Source organism: Leptosomus discolor, chromosome 1 (assembly GCF_034619465.1).
Source record: "Leptosomus discolor isolate bLepDis1 chromosome 1, bLepDis1.hap2, whole genome shotgun sequence".
NCBI lineage: Eukaryota > Metazoa > Chordata > Aves > Leptosomiformes > Leptosomidae > Leptosomus > Leptosomus discolor.
In genome coordinates this window covers 130,635,509-130,659,062 of record NC_141391.1, presented here as the reverse complement: position 1 = coordinate 130,659,062, position 23,554 = coordinate 130,635,509, and the positions used below count along the sequence as shown (strand labels likewise).

General features: G+C 39.3%; 1 protein-coding gene across 2 annotated transcripts in view; it reads right to left on the bottom strand.

Annotated features, from left to right (window-relative positions):
- STXBP5L (syntaxin binding protein 5L) overlaps positions 1-23,554 on the bottom strand; it is a 205,773-nt gene that overhangs the window by 8,369 nt on the left and 173,850 nt on the right. For both annotated transcript variants that reach the window (XM_086464591.1, XM_086464596.1), the window contains one exon: positions 15,109-15,279. In XM_086464591.1, coding sequence (XP_086320717.1) covers positions 15,109-15,279 — 171 coding nt within the window. The remainder of the gene's footprint in view (positions 1-15,108; positions 15,280-23,554) is intronic.

The following is a 23,554-nucleotide window of genomic DNA, read 5'->3' as shown; positions in this document are numbered from 1 at the left end:
ACCTTAAAAGTTGTCACACAGGGTTGGGGGCAGATTCTCCTGCTACTCTTTCATGCTTGGGCCAGCTTCTGTCCTTTGAGGGCATCCATAACTTGTCAAACAGGAGCTGTCCCTGGCACTTCAGTCCCACTCTCATGGAAGAGAAACCTATGTCTACTTGAACTTCCAAGCACTGCCCTTGCCCTGTTTCACCTTCATGTAAGCACTGTTGTAGCTCTCTAGTTCTGGCTCGGTGCTGCTAAATATATCTGCATAAAGTTGGGATTGTTTATTCATGTGCAAACACAGCTTCTAATACCTTGAGAATTAGTGTCTCCCATAACCCCAAGCACTTTGTACTTCTCCTGCAGTGGACTGGTTGGCCCAGCTCCTTCCTAAGCACAGTGACAGCTGCCAGGTAAAGAAGGGGAAGACAGTAATTTCAAGGCAGAGATCATTGGGCTCCACACACATATATATATATATATACTTTTTTTTCCCCCAAAGGGTACCTAATTTAAAAAAATATTATTGTCTAATTCATTTTCCCTTTAACAGGTGTATTAATATCACAGTCACATAAAATTCAAACATGGTGGTGCTCAAACTGAGAAGGATGTTGAAAGGACAAATGTAGTTAGTGTAGGCGACATACACGGAACTTAAAATATATGATGTGCCATTTGCATGTGTCATCAAGCTTTCTCCCTTCCTAAATTAACAAGAAATGTTCTTCACTCCTGTGCAGTACAGTTAACTAATACATCTTCCCAGAACTGACACTAACAGATATAATCTTTGGGACACTTTTGGGAACATACTGTGCCATTTTCTATTAAATACACTACTCAAACTGAAATTCTAAAGACCAGCACAACACATGTCAAAATTTGATGTCATTAAACATATCTGAGCAGCAACCCAAAATCTATGAAAGGCTGCAATGACTATGTGACTTTATTTGTTAGCTTTAACAAGGTAGAAAACTCTCCCCTTCCTAGATTTTGGGATAAAACTTAGTTTAGGCCTACTCCCTGGGAGTCCTTTCTCAAAGAGATTATACACCAAATTCTCTATTTAGAAACTACTCCATTGAATCCTAGAGAAGCATAAAAGCACTTTCTTTGGGAAATTTTAAAAACTTGCCGTAGTCTTTCCTAGCATGCTTGCTATGTTTTAAAATTATGTCCTATCTTCTAAAAGTTGACCTGTATGAACACTTCCAATCTGTAGTAATCCTTAACCCAACTGTCACATTCTGGATTTTCTCTTATATTTTCCTTTTCTCACACTGCATGATGGGTGTAGCAAGAATGTCAGCTACAACATTTTTCTGTGTGAGTCTGAACCGGGACCACTTCCAGGTACTCCCTGTAACCTAGGTCAAATAAAGTTTATTTGGACTCCCTGCTTCAGTAGGAGGACAGGGCATTTGTATGTGAAAGGCAGGTACTTTTCTCCTGCTGAGTTCCCTTTCCCTCTTCTCCTCTGCAGAACATCCTGCTACGTGACACTTTCTCATAAATGTGCTCCTGTCTCTAAACTGCCTCCGGCTTTGAGGGAGTCCAGCATTCCCTTTTCTTTGAGAGGCACATATCCAACCTCTAGGAACCCCATGCTCCCACCCAGCTGTCTCTCTCAGACAACCATGTCCTTTTTCTTCCTCTTCCCCTTGCAGGCGTGGATTTTTTGCCTCTTCTTGTTTTCCAAGTAGGCCTCCAGGCTGTTCCTGCAGCTAGCAGCAGAGGACCCGAAAGCAACGTCAGAGGGGTCCAGTGTGTCTGTCCCAGTGTTAGCCCCAAGAGCTAACGAGCAACTATCATTTGGGAGATGCTGCTGTTCAGGCTGTTAAGACTGTGAGCAGCTCTAAGAAAAGCATTATTATCTGCAGTCAATGCATTTAAAAAAGATACATTCCATGGGTTAAGACCGCGCAATACAAACACCACTACTCGCCCAAAAGTAGTTACGTTTTCTCCAAAATATTTTCATTCAGCCCTGTCCTATGCATGGCTTGGGTTAGTGAGAGGCAGATGGAAGCTCAGGAACCAACTTCCTTCATAACACTGGACTGATTGCACCATACAAATAGAAGCCTTCTGATTTAAAAGCAATCGCAAAACCTCTAACTTGCTACCCATCTCACTGACAGAAACACACAGAACATTTCAACTCACATGCCAGGATAAAAATGAAGCCAGTGTTTTTGAGTCTTACCTTTGTTCATCCATGTGTGAGCAGTATAGTGACGCTCGTCGTGTGAGAATGTACTGATTCCATGTAATTGCTGAAGCATTGCCCGTCTGGAAATGTAACCTACTGCCACAAAATCGCATGCATTGCAAAAGGACAAGAACAATTGAGCCAACCGTCATCATGACATTTATATGAAAGCAGCCCTGAGCAGTTATTGACCTAGCTCTTGCCTTGCATGACAGAGCTGTCCTGCTGCAGTGCACTGGTGTGTAGGAGAAGATTTGATTTAGGATTTGGGGGGGGTTCTGAGAATTTAAAAGATAATTTGAATAAATGATTCCATCTGTTTCAACTGTCATCTTTACAGAGCAGAGATTGCAAAGATTTTTTTAACTTCCTTTTGTTTAGTAGAAATAAAACAGGAATTTCATTATTTCCCATGGAATTTAAAAAAAAAAAAAAGGAGGAAGAATATTAATGAAAACACATATGCCATCTTCAGGGGAATGTTCTGACTTCTCTATACTCAGCTACATATCCTCACCTATCACCTCTTCTAAGAAATTGTCATTGTGATTACTCTAACATAGTGGAGTTAGCACTAACACAGAAGTGTATTTCTTCTTGAAGTTAGGAATCATGAAAGTAAAAGTATCACTTGTTAGGAGGAATGGAAAAAAACTACCAGTGACAAAGATCAACATTCTCATTGCAAATGTTAGCATTCATTACCGAAGAGTTTTGCAATTGACTGTGAGTGGCTTGGATGTTATTTTAACGTACTGTGTAAAACTGATCTGCTTATAAAACACATACAAAAATTGGCCTTTTTGATATGGAAACTGATACATTCTGGAAACAAAGTTAAATGCTTTATATTCTCCTCACTTGGAGGTTTCTAGAAGTTTTAATGCCAAATATCAGACCTAACAGAAGCTAATGAAAATATTAAAAAATTTGCCAGTTTAAGGATCATCATCATAAAATTTTAAGAGAAATCTGTCACTTTTAAAATGATATAGTCAGGAAAGCATGCAAAGCTCTGAATGCCAGTGTAAACATACAGTAAAGGAATTTTACTTCAAACATGAATTTGCACACAGTAACGTCAGAGACACACAGACCAAACCATATTACCGACGGCAATGCTTCAGCAACACAGAGGAGAAAGGGGCGGGAAGTAACGCTGCAGGGTTTTCACACGTTTAAGAACACTGCATGTTTACTTGGTTAAAAACATTGTCAAACACATTTTAATAGCACCACTCTAAAGCTGCATTCCACATAAAGCAGTTCACTAGAAAGCAGCGGAAGTTGTCTTAAGCACAAACAATGCAATAATAATCTGGAATTTTACTGTGAATGATGTTGTACCGGATCAACTCAAATAAGTTTCCCTAAAACTACGTTGAAAAGCCTGTGAATGTGGCACTTGCAGAGCATTCAAACCAGGGTGGCCACATGGAGCTCACAGCTGTGGGATGCTTGACCCTTCCTGGAGAAAGTTCTGAAATGTAGTGCCCTGAAGTTGCTACAGTTATGGCAGTGTAACCTGAATGGCTTCATGGAACCGTACTGGTACAAGACTGATGTAAGTGATGGCAAATAAAAGCCCGAAAGAGAAAATAGATTCAAGTCACGAGGCTTGGATTTTTATTTTGATGTTTCCAGAATATGGTAAAGTTCAGGCTTAGGTTTTATTTCAGCATGTTTTAAAAACAGAAGGGAACTGTTAGGGTAGAACTGTTCTTCATATCGGAAATGAAGTAGAAAATTTTTTATAAAAAGATAAAAATGCAAGAGATCTTTACAATAAGTAATCTATCAGACTTCCATATTCAACTGTATGAATCGCTTCCCTTGACTTACACAAGCAAACTGTCTTCACATTCAAATCACTAAGAGCTCAATTTGGATATAGGTTATGAGTATGGACATATATTTTTTTAATCAAAGACATCACAATTCTCCAGAACTTAAATCCCAACCTAAAATACCCCATTCTGCTGGAGCATGACATTGATGGTTCAGGGAAGAATAGTGCATTGTATAACTTTCATAAGTGAAAGCACCTGAGAATAAGACGGAGACAAAAGCATTATAGCAGAAAAACCTTGGCTTCATTCAATAACAAAGTCAAAATAGTTAACTTTATAATGAAGCAAGTGAAAGGATTTTAAAGGATTTTTTTTTTCCCCCTCTGATAGATCCTCTGCTTGTGTAACTGAAGTATAGTTAGAAAAGCTTTTCTTTAAGAAACACCTTTGGAAAGCTATTATCACATAACTTGAACAATCTCAGAATATCCCTATACTCTTCCCTAGTTTTCTATACACAATAGCCCACCACCTATTCCATTCTGCCACAGACGTACCAGGAACCACCCAATGGTGTGCTCCACTTCCAAAAATGTCTTGAGAATTATTTCAGATGTAGAAAAACAGTTTATGTTGATCTGAACCTATTGCTAGCAAGCAGAAAAATGCTAAAGTTGAGCATGCAGTGCAAAACACACCCTCCAACATGCCTAAAGCATACTGTGAAATTAGCTTAACTTGGAATCAAATCACCATTTAGATTAAAACTGACTAGACATTCAGTGAATGTAAGAAGAACAGAATTTTCATGTAGTCGTTTTGGGGTTTTTTTAACAAACAAGGAAAATTTGCAGATTCCTGTAAGAAAACAATTGGATCTTAACATCCTAGTAGAACCTGACAGAAAACGTAGTCCAAGGAAAAACCAAACATGAATTCTATCTAGCCCAACAAAGCTGGAATTTAGCAGCTCACATGCATCCATGTAAGGCTCTTCTCCATTTCTTCCCAAGCCTCTCCTGGCCATTAGACATGCTCTTTCACAAGGTACCTCAGTCTTCAGACAACCTCCCCCCACTGCTTTTTCCAGGGACGTAGGACATTGCAAGCTCTGTTGTTACCAGAGTTAGGGAGACACACGCTTAAACTCCATTTAAACCTCTGAGGTAAACTAGGGGTTAGATCCAGTAAACATTATGATTCAGCCTACATGATGACATCTCCACTGGCTTTTTGCAGTCTAGTGACTGTAGCACTCAGCAGAAAATTTGAGCCTGTAAGCTGTAGGCACAAATCATGACTGCATCCAGCCATGCGTTCCGCATCTGTGGCCACAAGGCATAATGAGGAACAGCATTCTTCATGTCTCCTCTGGAGGTTGAGCCCTTGATGGCTATGATGCTCAGCTGAGAGGCTGAGCCTAAGTTTTCTGTCCCTTCTGGTCCTACCTTTTATTTACTGTGGACATAATATAAAATATGAATGTGTTCTGGGGAGCTTTAACACCATTGCCAGGTCGGGGAACTGGGCTCCCTCTTGCCGTTAACAACCTACGTTTTATGCACATCCTGTAGTAGCCTTCCTGGGCAAGTGGCATGCGCTGTCTATGTGGTTAGGACATCCATTCTCAGAAGCACTCTCTTTCAGACTGAATCCTAAAGGGATGGATTCAAGTAGGTGGGCTGAACTGTGCACTTATGCACAGGACCAGTTGCCGTTATTTTTGATGTGTCTGTATCACAGGCAGACCCTTGCTTTGCCCCTTGCTCACCTTTAAAATCTCACCTTTAAAAATCTCTCTACATCTCCTGTCTAAGAGGAAGCAGAAAAAGAGAAGGTTTTGTTTTACCTACAGCAGAAAACAAGCACACACACTCTCCTCTCCACCATAACTGAAAAAGAATTTAACACTACGGACAAGTCACTTCTGGAAACAATTGTATTCCCCCAAGAATAATCTATGGATCTTATATAGTTTGGTGTTCAAACTGAATACTTTGAAACGGATATGAAAACCTCCAGAAGATGCTGGAATATCCTTCCTTGGACCTTTTGCTTTTTTGGTGCCAAATGTTTTATTACAGCCACGCGGAATTTGCTGTTCAGAAATCTTTGAGTTGGCAGTGCCCGTTAGACCAAAAGTGCTGTGATTTTGCTAAATACAGCACAAAATAATTGAAACTTCCTAACAACTTATTTTTTATTTGAATAAAGCTTTCTGCAGTAAGGAACAGACTTTCTAGATATAGAACATGTCCTCTCTGAAACACCTTTATCTACTTCTCTGCACAGAAAAGAAATGTGATGACAAACTGAGCAGGTAGAGGAGAATCTGGCTTACCATAGTGTCTCTAGGTTATTTCCTATTATACTATTCTTACTGTTACCAGTTCCAATGATGTAAAGTAACTTCAAATGCTAACAAAATTGGAATGATTTACAAGCAGAACAAACACGGTAATCCCCTCACTGAGAAATAAATAAAAAAAAATTCAAGCCAAGGGCTTTTCCATCTGCTATGAAAGTTTAGCTGTGAAAAGCCATGGCACTTAGGGCCCTCATGAAATGTGGTCCCATGACTGCTGTGACATGCCCAGTGGATCAGGTAAGCATCAGTTTAGCTGGCTGCTTGGGCAAAGAAGTTTACCAGAAATCATCCACTCTGCCACATCGAGATGCATGGCAAAGGGTATGTGGTGGAGAGTATGAGCTGTTCTGAAAACCTGCCAGAGATGCAATAACCTCCTCAGAGAATCCATTTTTGTGGTTAACTATCCTTGTGATCAAAACTGTCTCCCTGAAGTCGTGCCTCTGGCTTAGTAATTTATGTCTATTGCATCCTGTCCTTTTCCCAGCAGATATGGACAGCAGATTATTCCCTCCCTCCAGGTACCCTGCATTTGAATAATTTTGTCCTTTTTCTTCAATATTTTTCTAGATCAAGCAACCATGTTGTTTCTCTCTTTCCTTGGAGGCCTAGAAACCATTACCTTTGAAAACTGCGGTGATCGCCTTCTAGGCCATCATCGCTTACTTCACATCCACGTGTGGGCTTCAGAGCCAACAGGCCCAAGAAAAAAGGAGCCAATGATAAAAACAGAAACCTCCCTCTTCTTCCCCCCCACCTCACCACATGGGAAGGAAACTTAACTGTCACATTCACTCATCCAGGCCAAAAAAATCCAATGTGCTATCCATACAGCATTGCTTCAGACAGCTCAGCAGTATAGCCATAACTGACAAGAGAAAAACTGACATAAATAGTATAGAAGTTATGTAGGAAATACTGCGATACACTGAACAACATCAGCTGAGCCTGGTTCCTCAGGCTGTTGAGTTTTATAAGACAGCCACTCCATATCATATTTCCAAGACCCTGACTACAGCACAATGGACTTACGAGAGCAAATGTCAACCCTTTTCTATGGCTTCACACACATATTTACAGGCTAATAGCGCTTAGGGTACAGATCAATCCTGAGACTTTGGAAACCTTGTTATAGAAACAATAGGCCAAAGTAACAGGCTGACATACATACACATAAAATTACTGTAAAATCTGCCGAAGTTAAAAACCAAATCGAAAGCCACAAAAAACTCTGCACCCTAGAACCCCAGAACCTAAACCAAAATCCAGCAGGAAAATCCAGAAGCCTCTGCCAGGCTGTCTACAAAGATTCTTATGGTGATCCTCACGAATACTGTTGAAAAATAAAAGAAGTTTAAAGTATATAGCATATATCAAATACTACCCATTTCCAGGTATAAGAAATTCTTCACTATGAGAGTGGTGAGGTACTGGAACAGATTGCCCAGAAAGGTTGTGGATGCCCCATCCCTGCCTGAGGGATGAAGGAATTGAGAGCAGCGTTGTGCAGAAGGACTTGGGGGTACTGGTAGATGGAAAGCTGGACATGAGCCAACAATGTAGGCTCACAGCCCACAAGGCCAACCCTATCCTGGGCTGCATCAGAAGAAATGGGGCCAGCAGGTTGAGGGAGCTGATTCATCCCCTCTGCTCTGTTCCGGTGAGACCCCACGTGGAGTGGTGTGTCCAGCTCTAGAGTCCTCAGTACAAGAAAAACATGGACCTGTTGGAGTGAGTCCAGAGGAGGGCCATAAAAATGATCAGAGAACTGGAACACCTCACCTGTGAGGAAAGGCTGAGAAAGTTGGGGTTGTTCAGCCTGGAGAAGAGAAGGCTCCGGGGAGACCTTCTAGCAGCCTTCCAGGCCTTCCAGTACTTAAAAGGCGGCCTATAAAAAGATGGGGACATTGTTTTTTAGCAGGGCCCATTGTGGTAGGACAAGGGGTAATGGTTTTAAACTAAAAGAGGGTAGATTTAGGCTGGATATAAGGCAGAAAGTTTTTACAATGAGGGTGGTTGAAACATTGGAACAGGTTGCTCAGAGAGGTAGAAGCCTCATCTCTGGAAACATTCAAGGTCAGGTTGGGTGGGGCCTTGAGCAACCTGATCTAGTTGAAGATGTCTCTGTTGATTGCAAGGGGGTTGGATTAGATGGCCTTTGAGGGTCCCTTCCAACCCAAACTATTCTATGATTCTAAGTGTTCAAGGCCAGGTTGGATGGGACTTTGATCAACCTGGTCTAGTGGAAGGTGTCCCTGCCCATGGCAGGGGCTTGGAACTGGGTGATCTTTAAGATCCGTTCCAACCCAAACCATTCTATGATTCTAAAAAAATGGCACAAAATCATACAAGAGACAAAACACTTATCCACCAAACAGTTTCAGTCATTCTATATGCAGATGCAAAAGAAAATCTTCAAGTATAAAAGTATACTGGATCTATTAAAATGGAAATTGTATTGTACTTGCCATAGAATTTTTGATAAGGTTATTAAAGATAATGACTAAATATGCTTGAGTGGTTCATTTTGCCAGCTCACAGTGACATTTCAATTCAAGTACTCTGTATCAAACTTTAACTATGTATAATCAAAAGAGTTAATTCAAAAGCTGAGGTGAATGCTGAAACTGAATTATTTTAAAGAAAAGCTAAAGCAAATGCAAAGTCTCTGCTCTTAGCATTCCTAGAAAATTACAATGCACAGCAAATGCTTGTTAGGATTCCTTGTTCAGAGGGACGTTTGTAGCACTAAGATCTAAATGGGCAAGGGTGATTTCGCTGGGCTAGTTAAAAACTACATAATGGAAAATAAAAATAAAAATAAAAAAATATAGACAGTTTTCTATCATTGCTGGTGGGAGAAAATAGATTTCCATATGCAGTATTTAAAAGGAAAAACTCCACTCTGCCTTTACTTTCTTCCCAAGACATGTGATACAACCACATATGGACATATGTATACAGAATACTCCAATTTCTGTGTCAATGCAGGCAAGGAGGAAAAGGCTGGCAGAGTCTGCCAGCACAAGATCATGATGGCAACTAGCAAATCATGGCAGAGAGAACCTTTTGGAAAATGCAAACTGGCTTAAAAAAGCAGAATGTTTGAAAAAAAGTAATAACCTAGAAGTATCAAATCCAAAAGACTTCTTAGAATAAGTTATAGTTTATTAAAGCAGAGAGGACTGTGTGCCAGCATATGTATCTGTGGACACATCCATATACTCATCAGCAATACAAGTATGACCACATTGAGTTCCCTCCCACAACAATTTTATTTTTGTTCTTTTATGTCACTGTTTTCTTTAATTCAGAGTTTTCTTTAATCTAAAGTTACAATTAAAAGTCCAACTGAAGTCCAGATTTTATTTTCCTATGCAGAAAAAGAGCAGAAGTGTTGGGCCTATATATCTACACTGAAGTTCTTAATCAGGCTGGGATCTCTGCTGTTTCAGATGGAAGGGCGGGGGGGCTTTAACGGGTTTAACAACTGTGCAGTATTAACTCTTAGGCCAAAATGGACTGTTTTGGATCTCTTCGATAGGGCAGAAGGCAAGCCGGGTAGGGGTACACATTTTCCCCAAAGCAGCTAAACAAAAGGTTGGTATAGTGCCTATTTCAACATTTCTGTGAGGACACCTGCAGACAAAATAGGGTGCTAGGCAGAGCCCAGAGCTGGAACGGATCAAGACATCAACAGTGCAAATGGCTACAGCCTGCAAGGAAATCCACTAAGCTTGGGGACAAAATGTGTTTCCTTTCTACAGCGTGTTATCATGGGACAGAATCCCTGTAAGGATTTTCTTGACTAAGAATAATTGGAATTAATGTATATTTTGTATTGCTGTTGATATTTAAAAGCACAATGTTAACTTGATAATAAAAAAAATGTAGTTTATACTCTGTGCAAGAAAGCCTTATCAGAGAAATACAATCACTAACTCCCAAAATCTCAAAAACTTCTGGTCAAAAAGGACTAGAATTTTAGAATTTAGAAATTCAGCAATGGAATTTCCTGTATTTGTGGTTTTGTTTACAAGGCAAATAAAGTCTTATACTATTGCAAGGAAGAAACAGATTAATCAATAGTATATGAATACTAGGTTGTTTAAAATCAATAATACGCTATTAAGAACTTGTAAAGTTCTGATTTCTTGCTAAAATTAGATATAGAATATTGAGCAACTACAGAATTTATTAGTATAGCTGTGAGAATATTGCATTTATGAAACCAGAAGATACTACAGGACATGTAACATTTTAAATAGCATAAATGGTGTTTGAGAAGTGCTGTATTAAATGTCTGGCTAATTATTGACAAAACTATAACCATAACAAGCTATTTGATCTAGATACTAGCATTTTTGGGGAAAAAACCCCCAGGCTTTGAAACTGAAATAGCAGTAATCTTTAGCTTGGAATAAAATCTACTTGAGCTTAAAAAGCTTTAGAGCTTTTCAAGTTTTGCCATGTTAGATGAGGATACTGGAAAAGACATAGGTTTAAGCAGTAACAGTAACCATGCACATGTAGACACCACTCCTCTGCTACTGTTACTTGGCTTTTGAATAATTCTTCCATGAGTGTGAAAGAAATATCAGCATTTTATGAAACTGAACAGTTTGCAATATTTTGACCAGCAGAAAGCAAGATACTCCCCCTGCCCCTCTTTTATTCCTATGATTCATCATTGCAAAGACATTCTTCAAAAATGCTTTTCTATATTGGGAATCCTTCTGCACATGTCAAGAGGTAATAGTCAGCAAAATCTTGACAGTCAGCTAACAGGAGTGAAGTCAGAAGAATTTATTGTGTGAAAGTTGCTTGAAAATACATTTGATGAAAATGCTGGAAATACCATTCCTATTGTACCAAAAGATCCAATTTAAATAAGTAGATTTTGAAATCCAAAGCAAGAGGAGAAGAATGATTCATTTTTCTAATATATATTTTATGATTAGTGACCAAAATGTATCATTGTTTTAATCAAACCAATTTGTAAAGAGTAGGAACTGGAAGCATTGTTAAAAAATCTCTGAGTGTTATCAATGCCTCAGAGAAAGGCTTAAGAAAAGGTAAGAACCACTCTCATACACAGGTTTTGTTTTTTTTTTTTTAATGTATAAAATGTGCTTAATACTAGTGAGATAACAATCTCTAATCAAAATTCTACTCAGGTAGAAAAATAAAATCCTACCAAATACTAACCTGAAATACTACCTCTCTAGCAAGGACATAAATATGTATCATTATTCACCATATCAGAATATTAAAAAAACCCAAAACGTCTTATATTGCAGCATATACTCCTAAGTAGCCAATAAATTCTTAGCACAGAGAGGATTTTTTCAGTTTATTTTGGATCAGCCCAACCAGAATGTCTTGATCAAAGCCAGTTCCACATTTTGGAGAGAATGCTTATTCTCAGTATATTCTTTCTCAAACCTGTTAACTTCTCATCTTCCTTCTCCCTCACCCTCCTCCTTACCCCCAGCCTAAGTAACTTTCAAAGATCATACCATCTTCCACCATATTATTTAGTATAAAACCCTTCAGAAATCAATCAAACCACTTGCCAAAACAGTATGTCTAGAAATTGAAAATGCATGAATGGTGGAATGTCAGTCATTCAGCTAGAAGTCAAAAGACTAATGCCACAGGTTGGACAGATGGCTTTGTTTTAATGGGAGAACATAAACAATCACAAAATTATTTTAGCCTATAGACTTGCTGAAAGATGACTTACACACAAATCTACACGCTCAAGGACAAACCCAAACCATCCTCCACCATATTACATGTTAATATAAATTCCTCTAAAGGCTGTTTGGCTTTCTCTTTCAATAGTCATTTCACTGACCTTACTGAGAGTTGTACTACCATTTAAGTCACACCACTGATACTTTTAAATAGGGGTTTTTAATGTCACTTAGTTTAAATTACTCTGCCTCCCTGAAAGGAAGTTAGATGACTAACTCTAGAAAGAGATATACTTTAATATCAAACTTGATAGGTATTATAATTAGTGATGAACAATAGAAAGTAAACCTTTCATGACACAGATACACAGAAATCATCATCTTGCAGTCAAAAGTATCACCATATTACTAAACGCTTTGTACACAGTGGGACCTTAGGGCGTTGTAGGTTCTGCCTGCCAGTGACCTTACTTAGTCTGAGAGGATGGAGAGGAAAAAGAAAAGAAGCATAAGAGAATTAGGTAGTACTGTGGCCTGGTTATGTACAAGTAGTGCTGATACTGCAGCAATATCTGCATACAAGAATTCCAGAAGAGTTTGGTACTACATATGACCATGTTCCATAAACCACACAGCAATAAATACTACTGTGGCAGTGATATATTTTCCACCACAAGCTACGTGCCAATGGTACTTACCATTTTGTGTGGAGCACAAAGAGAGGTAGATGAAAGGATTATGTTATGATCATCATCAATAACTAATGAGGAGGAAAAAGTGGTGATTATGCAGATGAAAGCCGCCCTTATGCACAGGAATTTATAACCACCTCAGAGCTCTGTAAATCTGCTTTAGTACAATGTTCGCACAGGAGCCATTAATTAATCCAAGTTAAAATTTAGATTTATAGTAGGTTTAGTATTTAAACAGGATTAGTTCTTATAACTGATTGCTGAGGATTACACTTTGTCATATGTTATATGAAGTCTATAATGCGATTTAACATTTTTGCTGTTCAGACTATGACTTAATCTTTGAAAAGTCCATGATACTGTAACATTCTCCTAAAGGAGAGATGGTTGGATGGTCACTGAAGAAACAACAGTGTCAGTTGAAACATCACTACTCCCCAGGTTTTTGACCCTGTTGCTCTGCAGAAGCTTGATACTTATCTAGTAAAGTCAGAAAAATAGATCATGTGGGCATGTCTCATTTGCTTTAGTGCAAAGGTAATTGGATAACGTAACCCAGAATAGAAAGCTGTTTAAGCTACATGTTTCCATACTCAAGCAGAAATGAACAACTCAAAGGATCTCTCTTCCACCAGTACCTGTTCTGCTGTGATAGCCTCTGGTGACAGGAGGTGACTTCTATCAGAGACCTAATGACATAGCTGGAAGATGCCAACACCTTCAGTGTGCACAATTATTTTGCAGAGAACCTCTGACCATGCTTTGCTCTGTGTCCCATGAATGAATGTAGGTAAATGCTGTTCTTAAACAAAATGTAAAGAGCTGCTACAGGACACTGCAACAAACTTTGGGATATCAGCTCCATTCCAGTCAAGAACAAAGTCTTGGAACCCTCTATGCCATATTTTTCTGTTTACGTGATCCCCACAGTAGTCAGAAGAAGGGCCAAAAAAGAATTTACTATTTTATGTTATCAATAAAGAAAAATTAAAGATTCTAGCAATTTGCCACCAGTGACAATGGTATTTGCAACAACTGGCATTTAAAAATACAAAATTAGACCCTCAGGGGGATATAATTCCCTTTGCTCTGTCTCCATTAACAATCAGCAAAATTAGGGACTATTTGTTCCAGCTGTAAAGAACTTCTGTGGTGGACACCTTTGCAGGTTGGCAGGTTAGGATCCTTGCAAGAGCTAGGGTCATGGTGTTGTCAACTGCCTATCACTTAGAGCATCACAGGGGGTTCAGGCCATGCTACAGCCCATACAACAGCCACAGGAGATTATTATCTCTTAGGCACTTAGGAAACTATCCTGCAACCTGATTAAAATTAAACCCTGGATTTTAAAAAGATTGAATTGTTAATATTATTTATTTTGTTATTAAAATATTAAACTCTATCATTTCTGGTTTTAAAATATTGTTAAATTTTTACCTGTTGCTAAAATTGAATACAACCAACACTACAGTCCTACACCATTTATTTTGATGCTTTTTCAGTTTTTGATAGACTGAAGCTTTTCTGCACAGATGATGCATTGTTCTATTGCAAGAATGCGGGGGAGCTAGAAGCATGGGAGATAAGGGTCAAGGACATCAACAGCAGAGTGGGAACACTATCAAGATTGAAGAAAAACATGTCAGCTGAATGCTTCTGCTTAAATGATCTGCAGTGAAATAGCTGTCACTGCTGAAATCAAAATGGGCTTATTCTAAGTTTTAAGCACAATGCATTGCCATGGGTGGTCCAATTTGTGTCTCAGTTTCATCAAGACTCTGCATTCAGGTAGATCAAGATTTGAAGACTGTTTTTTCAAGCATCAAAGCAAGAAAATTATTATAAATACAAAAATTTGATTAATTATGGGCTATAATTTTACCGTAACCGGTGGCCAGGGATTATGGAATTTTATAGTGTCTTCAGTATCAATACAGAAACAAATACATATGTGCAAAGCCTGAACTCACATTCTAAAAATATCTTACTCGTTTTCAGACTTGATAAATAGAGACAATGAGAGTTTAAAACGCTAGTACTAGTAGCTGTCACAGTAACTGTACATAAGCTGCTATGAACAACCACTTTTCCAGAACAAAGCACCCAATCGGTACAGGCGAGGGGATGGCTGTAAGAGTTTGGCGAGGTTCAGCATACCGCATCCCTAGCCAGCGCAGAGCTCAGGAGCAGGCTTGTTAGTAACAACACTAACACACAGGGGTTGTTCTAATTCTAAACAGTCAGATGAAGACAGCAGTTCAGGTCAATGACCAGGACAAGGATCATGCTAAACTTATTTGCTTTCACACCTGGTGAGAAATTCACAAAAACCTAGCAAAATATTAATTGCCACCCACCTTCTGTGGTGACCGGGAGAGAAATCTCCATGCAGGCTGCAGACTGTGCTTTTCTGAAAGGGGGCCTCCCAGGCCCCCGGCGGTTTGTTTTTGAGACATCTGTGCTGGAAAGTCGTTTTCCTGAACCACAGCTCTGGGACGTTGGACTTGTACAGTGACCATTCACATGATCTGGAAAGTGAATGCAACAAGTGCTAGGTAAAGTGACAGCTCCCAAAATTCAGAATGGAGGCAAGATGTACGTTCTGATTTAAGAAAGGATTTAATTATTTAAGAAAGGATTAAATCAAATCTTCTGAGAATAACTACTTATTTGCTTTACCAACCCAGCATGTATATGCAAGAATAACTCACTGTATCTTTAAGGTGCACTTTGAAAAAAAACAAGGGACACAGAACTGGTATGTGTTCTTAACAGCAGATCCCACAGCATTTTGTTGACCTACATGCACAGGCAGTTTAAAGATACTGTTAAAGTTAAAGGTAACACTGTCATCCCTGATGTTGTGTCTCCTAACAGATACCCAGTAAATTTGAACACTACCTTTCCTTTTTGCTCTCATAAAATACTGCAAGCGTGATTTACTACAGGATAGAATTTAGAACTAGACATCTTCCCTGCCTGACTCAAAGCTGCATGAAACAGGCAACTAACTGCCACTATTCAGGATAATTACAAAACTAGCCATAATATTGCTAAGCATTTTATTCTTTATATACCACATAGATTTATTTTACTGCTAAGGAAACTGACTGCTTAACAATTAATTTGTCTGCTACAGGCGTAAAGATACACGGCTAAGTCCTTGGACCCCTGCTAGAGGCCACGGTCACATGCTGCTGTCTGATGGGCTGAGAAACAAAACATGACGGCCTACACTTGTCTGTTCTTTGTCACTGGCAACAGGTCTATAAACCACAACAACACACTGATCAAGGCTTCGATCAGAGTGGGTTGGACTGGACTATATTCTTGCAATATTTTTCTTCCTCTCATGTAAGGCAACATGAGAAGAATTGCTGAACACAATTTTCCCCTCAACATATGAAAGAATGCACACCCAGGTATAATTGAATTATTATTGGTCAGCAGGTAGTTTACACTTACTGATTTAAGTAGACAGCATGTAATAAGCATAACAAAAATTGAGACTTATGCAAGCACACTGAATATTTCTATTCAAAACTATGGAAGATCAATACTATAGGTAAGGACAAGTTTGGAGTTTCTGCCTTCATTTTAAATGTTGGGTTATTTATATCTGAGAATTAGAGTAGTCTTTAAGACTCTGTATATAAGTATCACATTAGGTTAACTCTCTTTGATTTGGATTGTATCTAAGGAAAAGATGAATGTTAATATACCAAGACAAATTTATTTCTTAGTTACCATGCCATGATAGCACCACTGTACATGGTGAAAAGCTATTTCTATATTCAGAAGATAAAACAGATTCTACACTGAATACAGTATACAGCGTGCTATTATACGTATTCTTTCAATGTGTAAGTCATGTCCTTCCCATGTGAAAGCAGTTCAGTCTTAATAAGCAAAATTGGAAAGAATTGTTCAGAATTATGGTTTAGAAAGCAATTTAGTATCTGTACTGCATAATGAGATGGCTCTGTAGGAGGCACAACTTTCAGGATTCTTATCGTGTTTCTTAATACATGGTTATTAACTGAGCTAACAGCAGATATAAAACTGATGTGGATGATTCATTCAACTTATAGTTAGGGAATTTTCCAAAATATGCTGGAACTATTCATATATTTCAGTAGAAAGTCCTTTGAGATCGGGGACTTTGTTCAAGGGCACAGGCTGACTGTTCAGCCTCAGCAACAGACATATCCTCATCCAGCTGCTTCCTTTCTTCAAAATTCAGTTTGTCTGAAGGAGTTTCAGCATGATATCTAATTATCTCCAGGGGGGATCCTAGGAAGTGGTGAGGAACATAACACAGTAAAAAAGAATCATATTCTACAGAAACAGCAACAACATTTGTGAGTCCCTTTCCCTGAACATTGTACAGAATGGGCACAATTCATCTAAATCTCTATTCACTATGTCAAATTTTAAGAAAAAAGCTGCTATGTTTCTCTTAGTATGCTTGCTTATCTCAGTTACCTTCAAAGCCCCAAATTAAGCAAAAACAAATGGTAGGACCTGGGCACCTAAGTCTCTCTAGTTGTTTCAATAATGCCTTTCTGAATAAGCAAAGCAAGTTCCTGTGTACAAAAAAAATCCTAGAAGCTGCACATATATTCCTTCAAGTACTGAAGCTGGTGAAATGTAAGAGAGTGCTACAACAATGAAGCTTTTCTCCTGTTTGTGGATAGGAAACTCAACAGCCAGGGCTCAGTTTTTGTCTATTCTGTTCATTATTCTAAAAATGTAAGGCTCATGCAAGCCATTGGAAGTAAATATAGCAGATTATCCCATGCTACAATACATTAGTCCATTTTATACTGATTTAACTCCACTGATTATTAAAGCAGCTAGTGACACATTGTATTTCAGTTGTATTAAAATATATTTATTGATAAGTTAATGACAAAATTCTCTAATGTTCTCCATGTGCTGTTTCTGCAGTGCAGGTCCTGGTTGTTTGCCTTTGTCTGGGCTTATGGTGTTACCCGTATGAACTAAAAATGCTTTAGCTATCCCTGTTACCAAAGAGTACCACCATTCAGTGCAGTGTGCACCCCAAAAACTGCTTAAAAAAAGATGGAAGGCCAGTGTGTCACACGAAATACCAGTGAGATGATGAGACTAAGAGGAACTGAAGAAGTAACATTCACTACTGTGGACTTGAAACTACTGTGAGATGCCTTATAAGACATGCAATATGAAACATGACAGCAGCAAGACTGCTGGAGGGCCTCAAATTAATCTAATTTTTTTAAGGACTATTACACAGACGGGGAACGTATTATAAACACGCATTTTGATCTTAGTTTACACACAGTACGTGTATGTTACACAACCTGCCTTGTCATGCAACTGTTTTAAACTACTTGGTGACCCCTGCAAAAAGCAAAAGGAACCAATGATTACCAGTGAAAAGCTGCACCCTTGTTAAAACCAAATGTATTAAAAATGACAGTAAGAAAGGAAAAATATGCATTTGCAGTTGCTGCCTAGCAAGTTGTGTTACACTAAGCGTAACAAATGAAAGAAAATGAGACCACCGTTTTTTTTCAGGTCTAACAAAGGCATAAATTCACACAGAAAAACTAGCTGAAAACCAGTTCTTGCTGAGAATGAAGGAATTTAAATACAACGAATTAGAAACATTATAATGTCTTCCTAAGTTGTAAGGAAGCAATCAGTAAAAAAGTGTGCAAAAAAAAAAGAGGACCAGAGAGAGATGCTTTAATATGGAGCAGAAAGAACCTGAAAAATGAGTCCCAGAGAACGCCCTCAACAAACTTTGAGGAATGTTGGGGTCTGGTTGAAGCGGTGAAGGTTGAGGGCAGCCTTGGCTGCAGCGATCATGAGATAGTGGAGTTCAGGATCTTGTGCAGTAGGAACAGAATACCGAGCAGGATAACAACCTTGGAATTCAGCAGGGCCAACTTCGGCCTTTTCAAGCAATTGCTAAGGGAAATCCCATTGGACAGGGTACTAGAAGGTAAAGGGGCCCAGGATGGTTTATATTCAAGGACCACTTTTTCCAAGCTCAAGATTGGAGCATCCCAGCAGTTAGGAAATGGAGCCAGGAGACCCGCATGGTTAAACAGGGAACTGATGGGCAAAGTCAAGTGGAAGAAGAGAGTCTATAGATCTTGGAAGGAGGGGATGGCCACTTAGGAGGAATACAAGTCAGAGGATGTTGGGAGGCAACTAGGAAAGCTACGGCCTCCTTGGAGTTCAGCCTTGCAAGGGAGGTCAAGGACAACAGAAAGGGCTTCTTCAAATACATTGCAGACAAAACTAACGCTAGAGGCAATGTAGGCCCACTGTTGAATGAGGCGAGCGCCCTGATGACAGAGGAGACAAAGAAGGTGAAGCTACTGAATGCCACCTTTGCCTCTGTCGATACAGCTGGAGACTGTCCTCAGCAGTTCCAGACCCCTGAGGCCCCAGAGGAAGTCAGAATAAAGGAGGAGTTTGCCTTCGTTGATGAGGACTGGGTTAAGGATCAATTAAGCAAGCTGGGCATACATAAATCCACGGGCCCTGATGGGATGCACCCACTGGTGCTGAGGGAGCTGGCGGAGGTCATTGCTAGACCACTCTCCATCATCTTTCGTAAGTCATGGGGAACAGGAGAGGTGCCTGAGGGCTGGAGGAAAGCAAATGTCACTCCAGTCTTCAAAAAGGGCAAGAAGGAGGACCTGAGTAACTACAGACCAGTCAGCCTCACCTCCATCCCTGGAAAGGTGATGGAACAACTTATCCTCGGCGCTGTCTCTAGGCATATCAAGGATAAGAGGGTCATTAGGAGCAGTCAACACGGCTTCACCAAGGGGAAGTCATGTTTGACTAACCTGATAGGCTTTTATGAAGACATAACCAGGTGGATAGATGACGGTAGTGCAGTCGATGTGGTTTATCTTGATTTCAGTAAAGCATTTGACACCATCTCCCACAGCATCCTCACAGCTAAAATGAGGAAGCATGGTCTGGATGACGGGTAGTGAGGTGGATTGTGAACTGGTTGAAGGAAAGAAGTCAGAGAGTTGTGGTCAATGGGACACAGTCTAGCTGGAGGCCTGTATCTAGTGGAGTCCCTCAGGGGTTGGTACTGGGACCAGTACTATTCAATATATTCATCAATGACCTGGACAAGGGAACAGAGTGCACTGTCAGCAAGTTTGCTGATGACACAAAACTGGGAGGAGTGGCTGACACACCAGAAGGCTGTGCTGCCATTCAGAGAGACCTGGAAAGGCTGGAGAGCTAGGCGGGGAGAAATTTAATGAAACACAACAAGGGCAAGTGTAGAGTCTTGCATCTGGGAAAGAACAACCCCATGTACCAGTATAGGCTGGGGACTGAGCTGTTAGAGAGTAGCATAGGGTAAAGGGACCTGGGAGTCCTGGTGGACAGCAGGATGGCCATGAGCCAGCAGTGTGCCTTCGTGGCCAAGAAGGCCAATGGCATCCTGGGGTGTGTTAGAAGGGCTGTGGTCAGTAGGTCAAGGGAGGTTCTCCTCCTCCTCTACTCTGCCCTGGTGAGATCGCCTCTGGAATAGTGTGTCCAGTTCTGGGCCCCTCAGCTCAAGAAGGACAGGGAGCTGCTTGAAAGAGTCCAGCGAAGAGCCACAGAGATGATTAAGGGAGTGGAACATCTCCCTTCTGATGAAAGGCTGAGGGAGCTGGGTCTCTTTAGCTTGGGGAAGAGGAGACTGAGGGGTGACCTCATTAATGTTTATAAATATGTAAAGGGTGAGTGTCAGGAGGATGGAGCCAGGCTCTTCTTGGTGATGGCCAATGACAAGACAAGGGTCAACAGGTGCCAGCTGGAGCACAGGAGGTTCCACATTAACACAAGGAAAAACTTTTTCCCTGTGAGGGTGACAGAGCACTGGAACAGGCTGCCCAGAGAGGTGGTGGAGTCTCCTTCTCTGGAGACATTCAAAACCCACCTGGACGCGTTCCTGTGTGATCTGCTCTAGGTGGTCCTGCTCTGGCAGGGGGGTTGGACTAGATGATTTTTCGAGGTCCTTTCCAACCCATAACATTCTGTGATTCTGTAATACAATTTCTGTTGTTAAAGCGAGGAAAAGTCCATCTGTTTCCACTGGGGGATTTTTGTGCATTATCAGTAATTTAGATTTTGGGTAATAACTATGGGTGTGACTAACCTTTTTTCTTTACACATTTAAATCAAGGGAAAAAAAAAAAAAAAGAGATCTCATAACTGTACAAGCGGCCCAAAGAACAGTCTCAGATTTGCATGTAAAATAACCAAAATTTGTGTGTAAGTAGTGTGATTGTGATCGTTCATTAGTGAGAATATAGACTACAACCTTAAACTTTTAACAAATTATTCTTAAAAGAAAATCCCTTACAAAGTCAGGATCACAATTTTCTCTTGCAGTTCTGTCAACCAGACAGGAGAGGAGGTGTGAGCCCTAGCAGAAGAGGTTAGTATAGATATACTGCCAGCAACAGTGTATTTTTAGCATCGTATCTTGGTCAGTTTGAAGAGGAAAGACCAATTGCCCTATTGACATACTGCTAGTACATTTAAGTCCGCACTAAAGAGTATAACGTGCTGTCATTGTAATGTGCTGTCTGTGTAATATAATGGTATTCTTATTACAGTAATGAACTCCTATCATGTTCTTGATCCTAGATATCATCTTTTTTTATAAAGCAGGGTGAACAGGTTTATTTTTCAGACAAAATACTGTGGTTGAAAACGTTAAGTGTGTTGTCACTGACAAAACCGCTTTTAAAACTAGTATTTTTGACTAATTGTGAACAAGGAAACCAAAATATAAAATAAACACTATCCAGTGTTCCACTCTTCAGATTCCTCTGCTGAATTTCTAGTGATCATATAACACCACGCTACTGGACTGTCTCAAGAAGGACACAGCATTCAGTATGTCTCAACAGAATAATGTAACATAAATTGTTGCAATGCTTTGCACAATAAACAGGAAAACACAGACAGAAAACTTGATTTAATTCTGAAACATGATACATCCTGAGCTGAACAGAGGACAACACTGAAACATGCAAGTAGATTGAACAAACCACAAGATCACCTAGGATATCAACAACCAGTCCTGAGCATCCCTTATCAGTAGCATTGCACTTGTGCTCTCAAGATGGAAAAATCTGGGTTTAATTCTCTGTTTTTGAAAATGAAAAATTCTTCAAAGAGATTGGACTGGAAACATTTTTTCAACTTGAACATGACAAAAATAAAGCATGACACATATGAGCTGTAGACTTTCTAAACAAAATTCTACCTTTCTATGTGAAATGAATGAACAAAATGTAAGATAATTACAACAAAAGTGTTTGTAGTCTATTCTAAGAGATTCCTCAATAGATTCTTCCTCTGATTTTTCCAAAACCATTTTTTTTTAACTAGGAGTAAGAATATCTGAAATAATTGAGCTAGCACTACTCTACAGATGCTAACAAAATAATTTGCTTGCAAATACTCAACACAAAAAGGCACAGACATGGTCAAATAAGACATTCCAAATCTAATTAAGTTTACACATCATTTTTATGCAGCAATTAAACAATTCTAAAAAAATCAAGTTTTTCCAAACTTATTAATACTATGCACTGTAGATTTTTGATGGATATCACCCCAGGTTATTGTAATAAATAAACAAACTAGTAATAATTGTTCATTCTTGTTTTAATGTTGCAAAACCAGATTTTATAGTAAATAACTTCTGATTTTGAGTTCTTATTTATCCTTCTTTTGTTATCATTTTGTTGTCAAAATAATTGTACATGGAAAAGTATTACTTTCTAAATATTCTTCTGCTTGTACACACAGGTCAGTTACTAAGACTTTGGATGTTGCTTTAAGTTCAAACAAAGTGACAGGACCATGTGTATCATGCCTGAGTCTCTGGCTACAGATGACAGTCTGTGTGAAATTTGTGAATCCCAATCCAAGTTTCTTACTATGAAGGACCTCTGGGTCCAGGCAGGTCTGGTAAATCTACGTATAGCCCCAGATTTTGACTGCTGGAGAGATTACAGCCTGAGAAGTGTACAGAGACCACAGAATGGAAGACTATTGAATATATCTTTGCATTGCTTGACAGGAGTGGAAAATGACTTACCTTTCAGAGTCCTCAGTAAGGAACTCTTCTTTAAGTAAAAAAAAGGAACAGTGACTATCTATTAAATTGTAAGCCTAACACTTGCCTATCATTTGTTATTATCAACTCTTAAATATATGACGATCTTTACTGCTTGCTTTGTTGTTTCAACTAACAAATGTTATTGCCTTTCCTTCGTGACTACATTTAACTGTACCAGTTATAAACATAAGGTATAATTTTGATAATTTCAAGCACTTATTTTTTTCTTTAAACAACTTGCTTATCAAATCTCCCAGATAGATCAGGGTTTTTTTTGTTGGGTTTTTTTTGTTGTTGTTTTGGTTTGGTTTTTAATCTGGAAGCATTATAAGTCAGAACACAGACCCTTTCTGCATTTGAAATGTAACCACACAGCACATGCCTATTCCACTGTAAATCTTGAAAAAAGTTAACCCACTGGTCAGCTCTTGTTGCTTTTTTTAATTCCAGTTATTTGGGCTGTCGAAGTGCTAATATATCTGTTAATATAGGTTCTGTTTTAAAAATGTTTGAGTATAAACCTTCTTTTATTTAATTAAGGAAGAAACTGGTGCTGTTGGACGCCTGACATTCAGTAGATGAAAGAGACTTTTGTCTAGTAGGGTCCTAGCTACAGAATATCAAAATCCAAACCTGAAAATGTGAAATTGCAG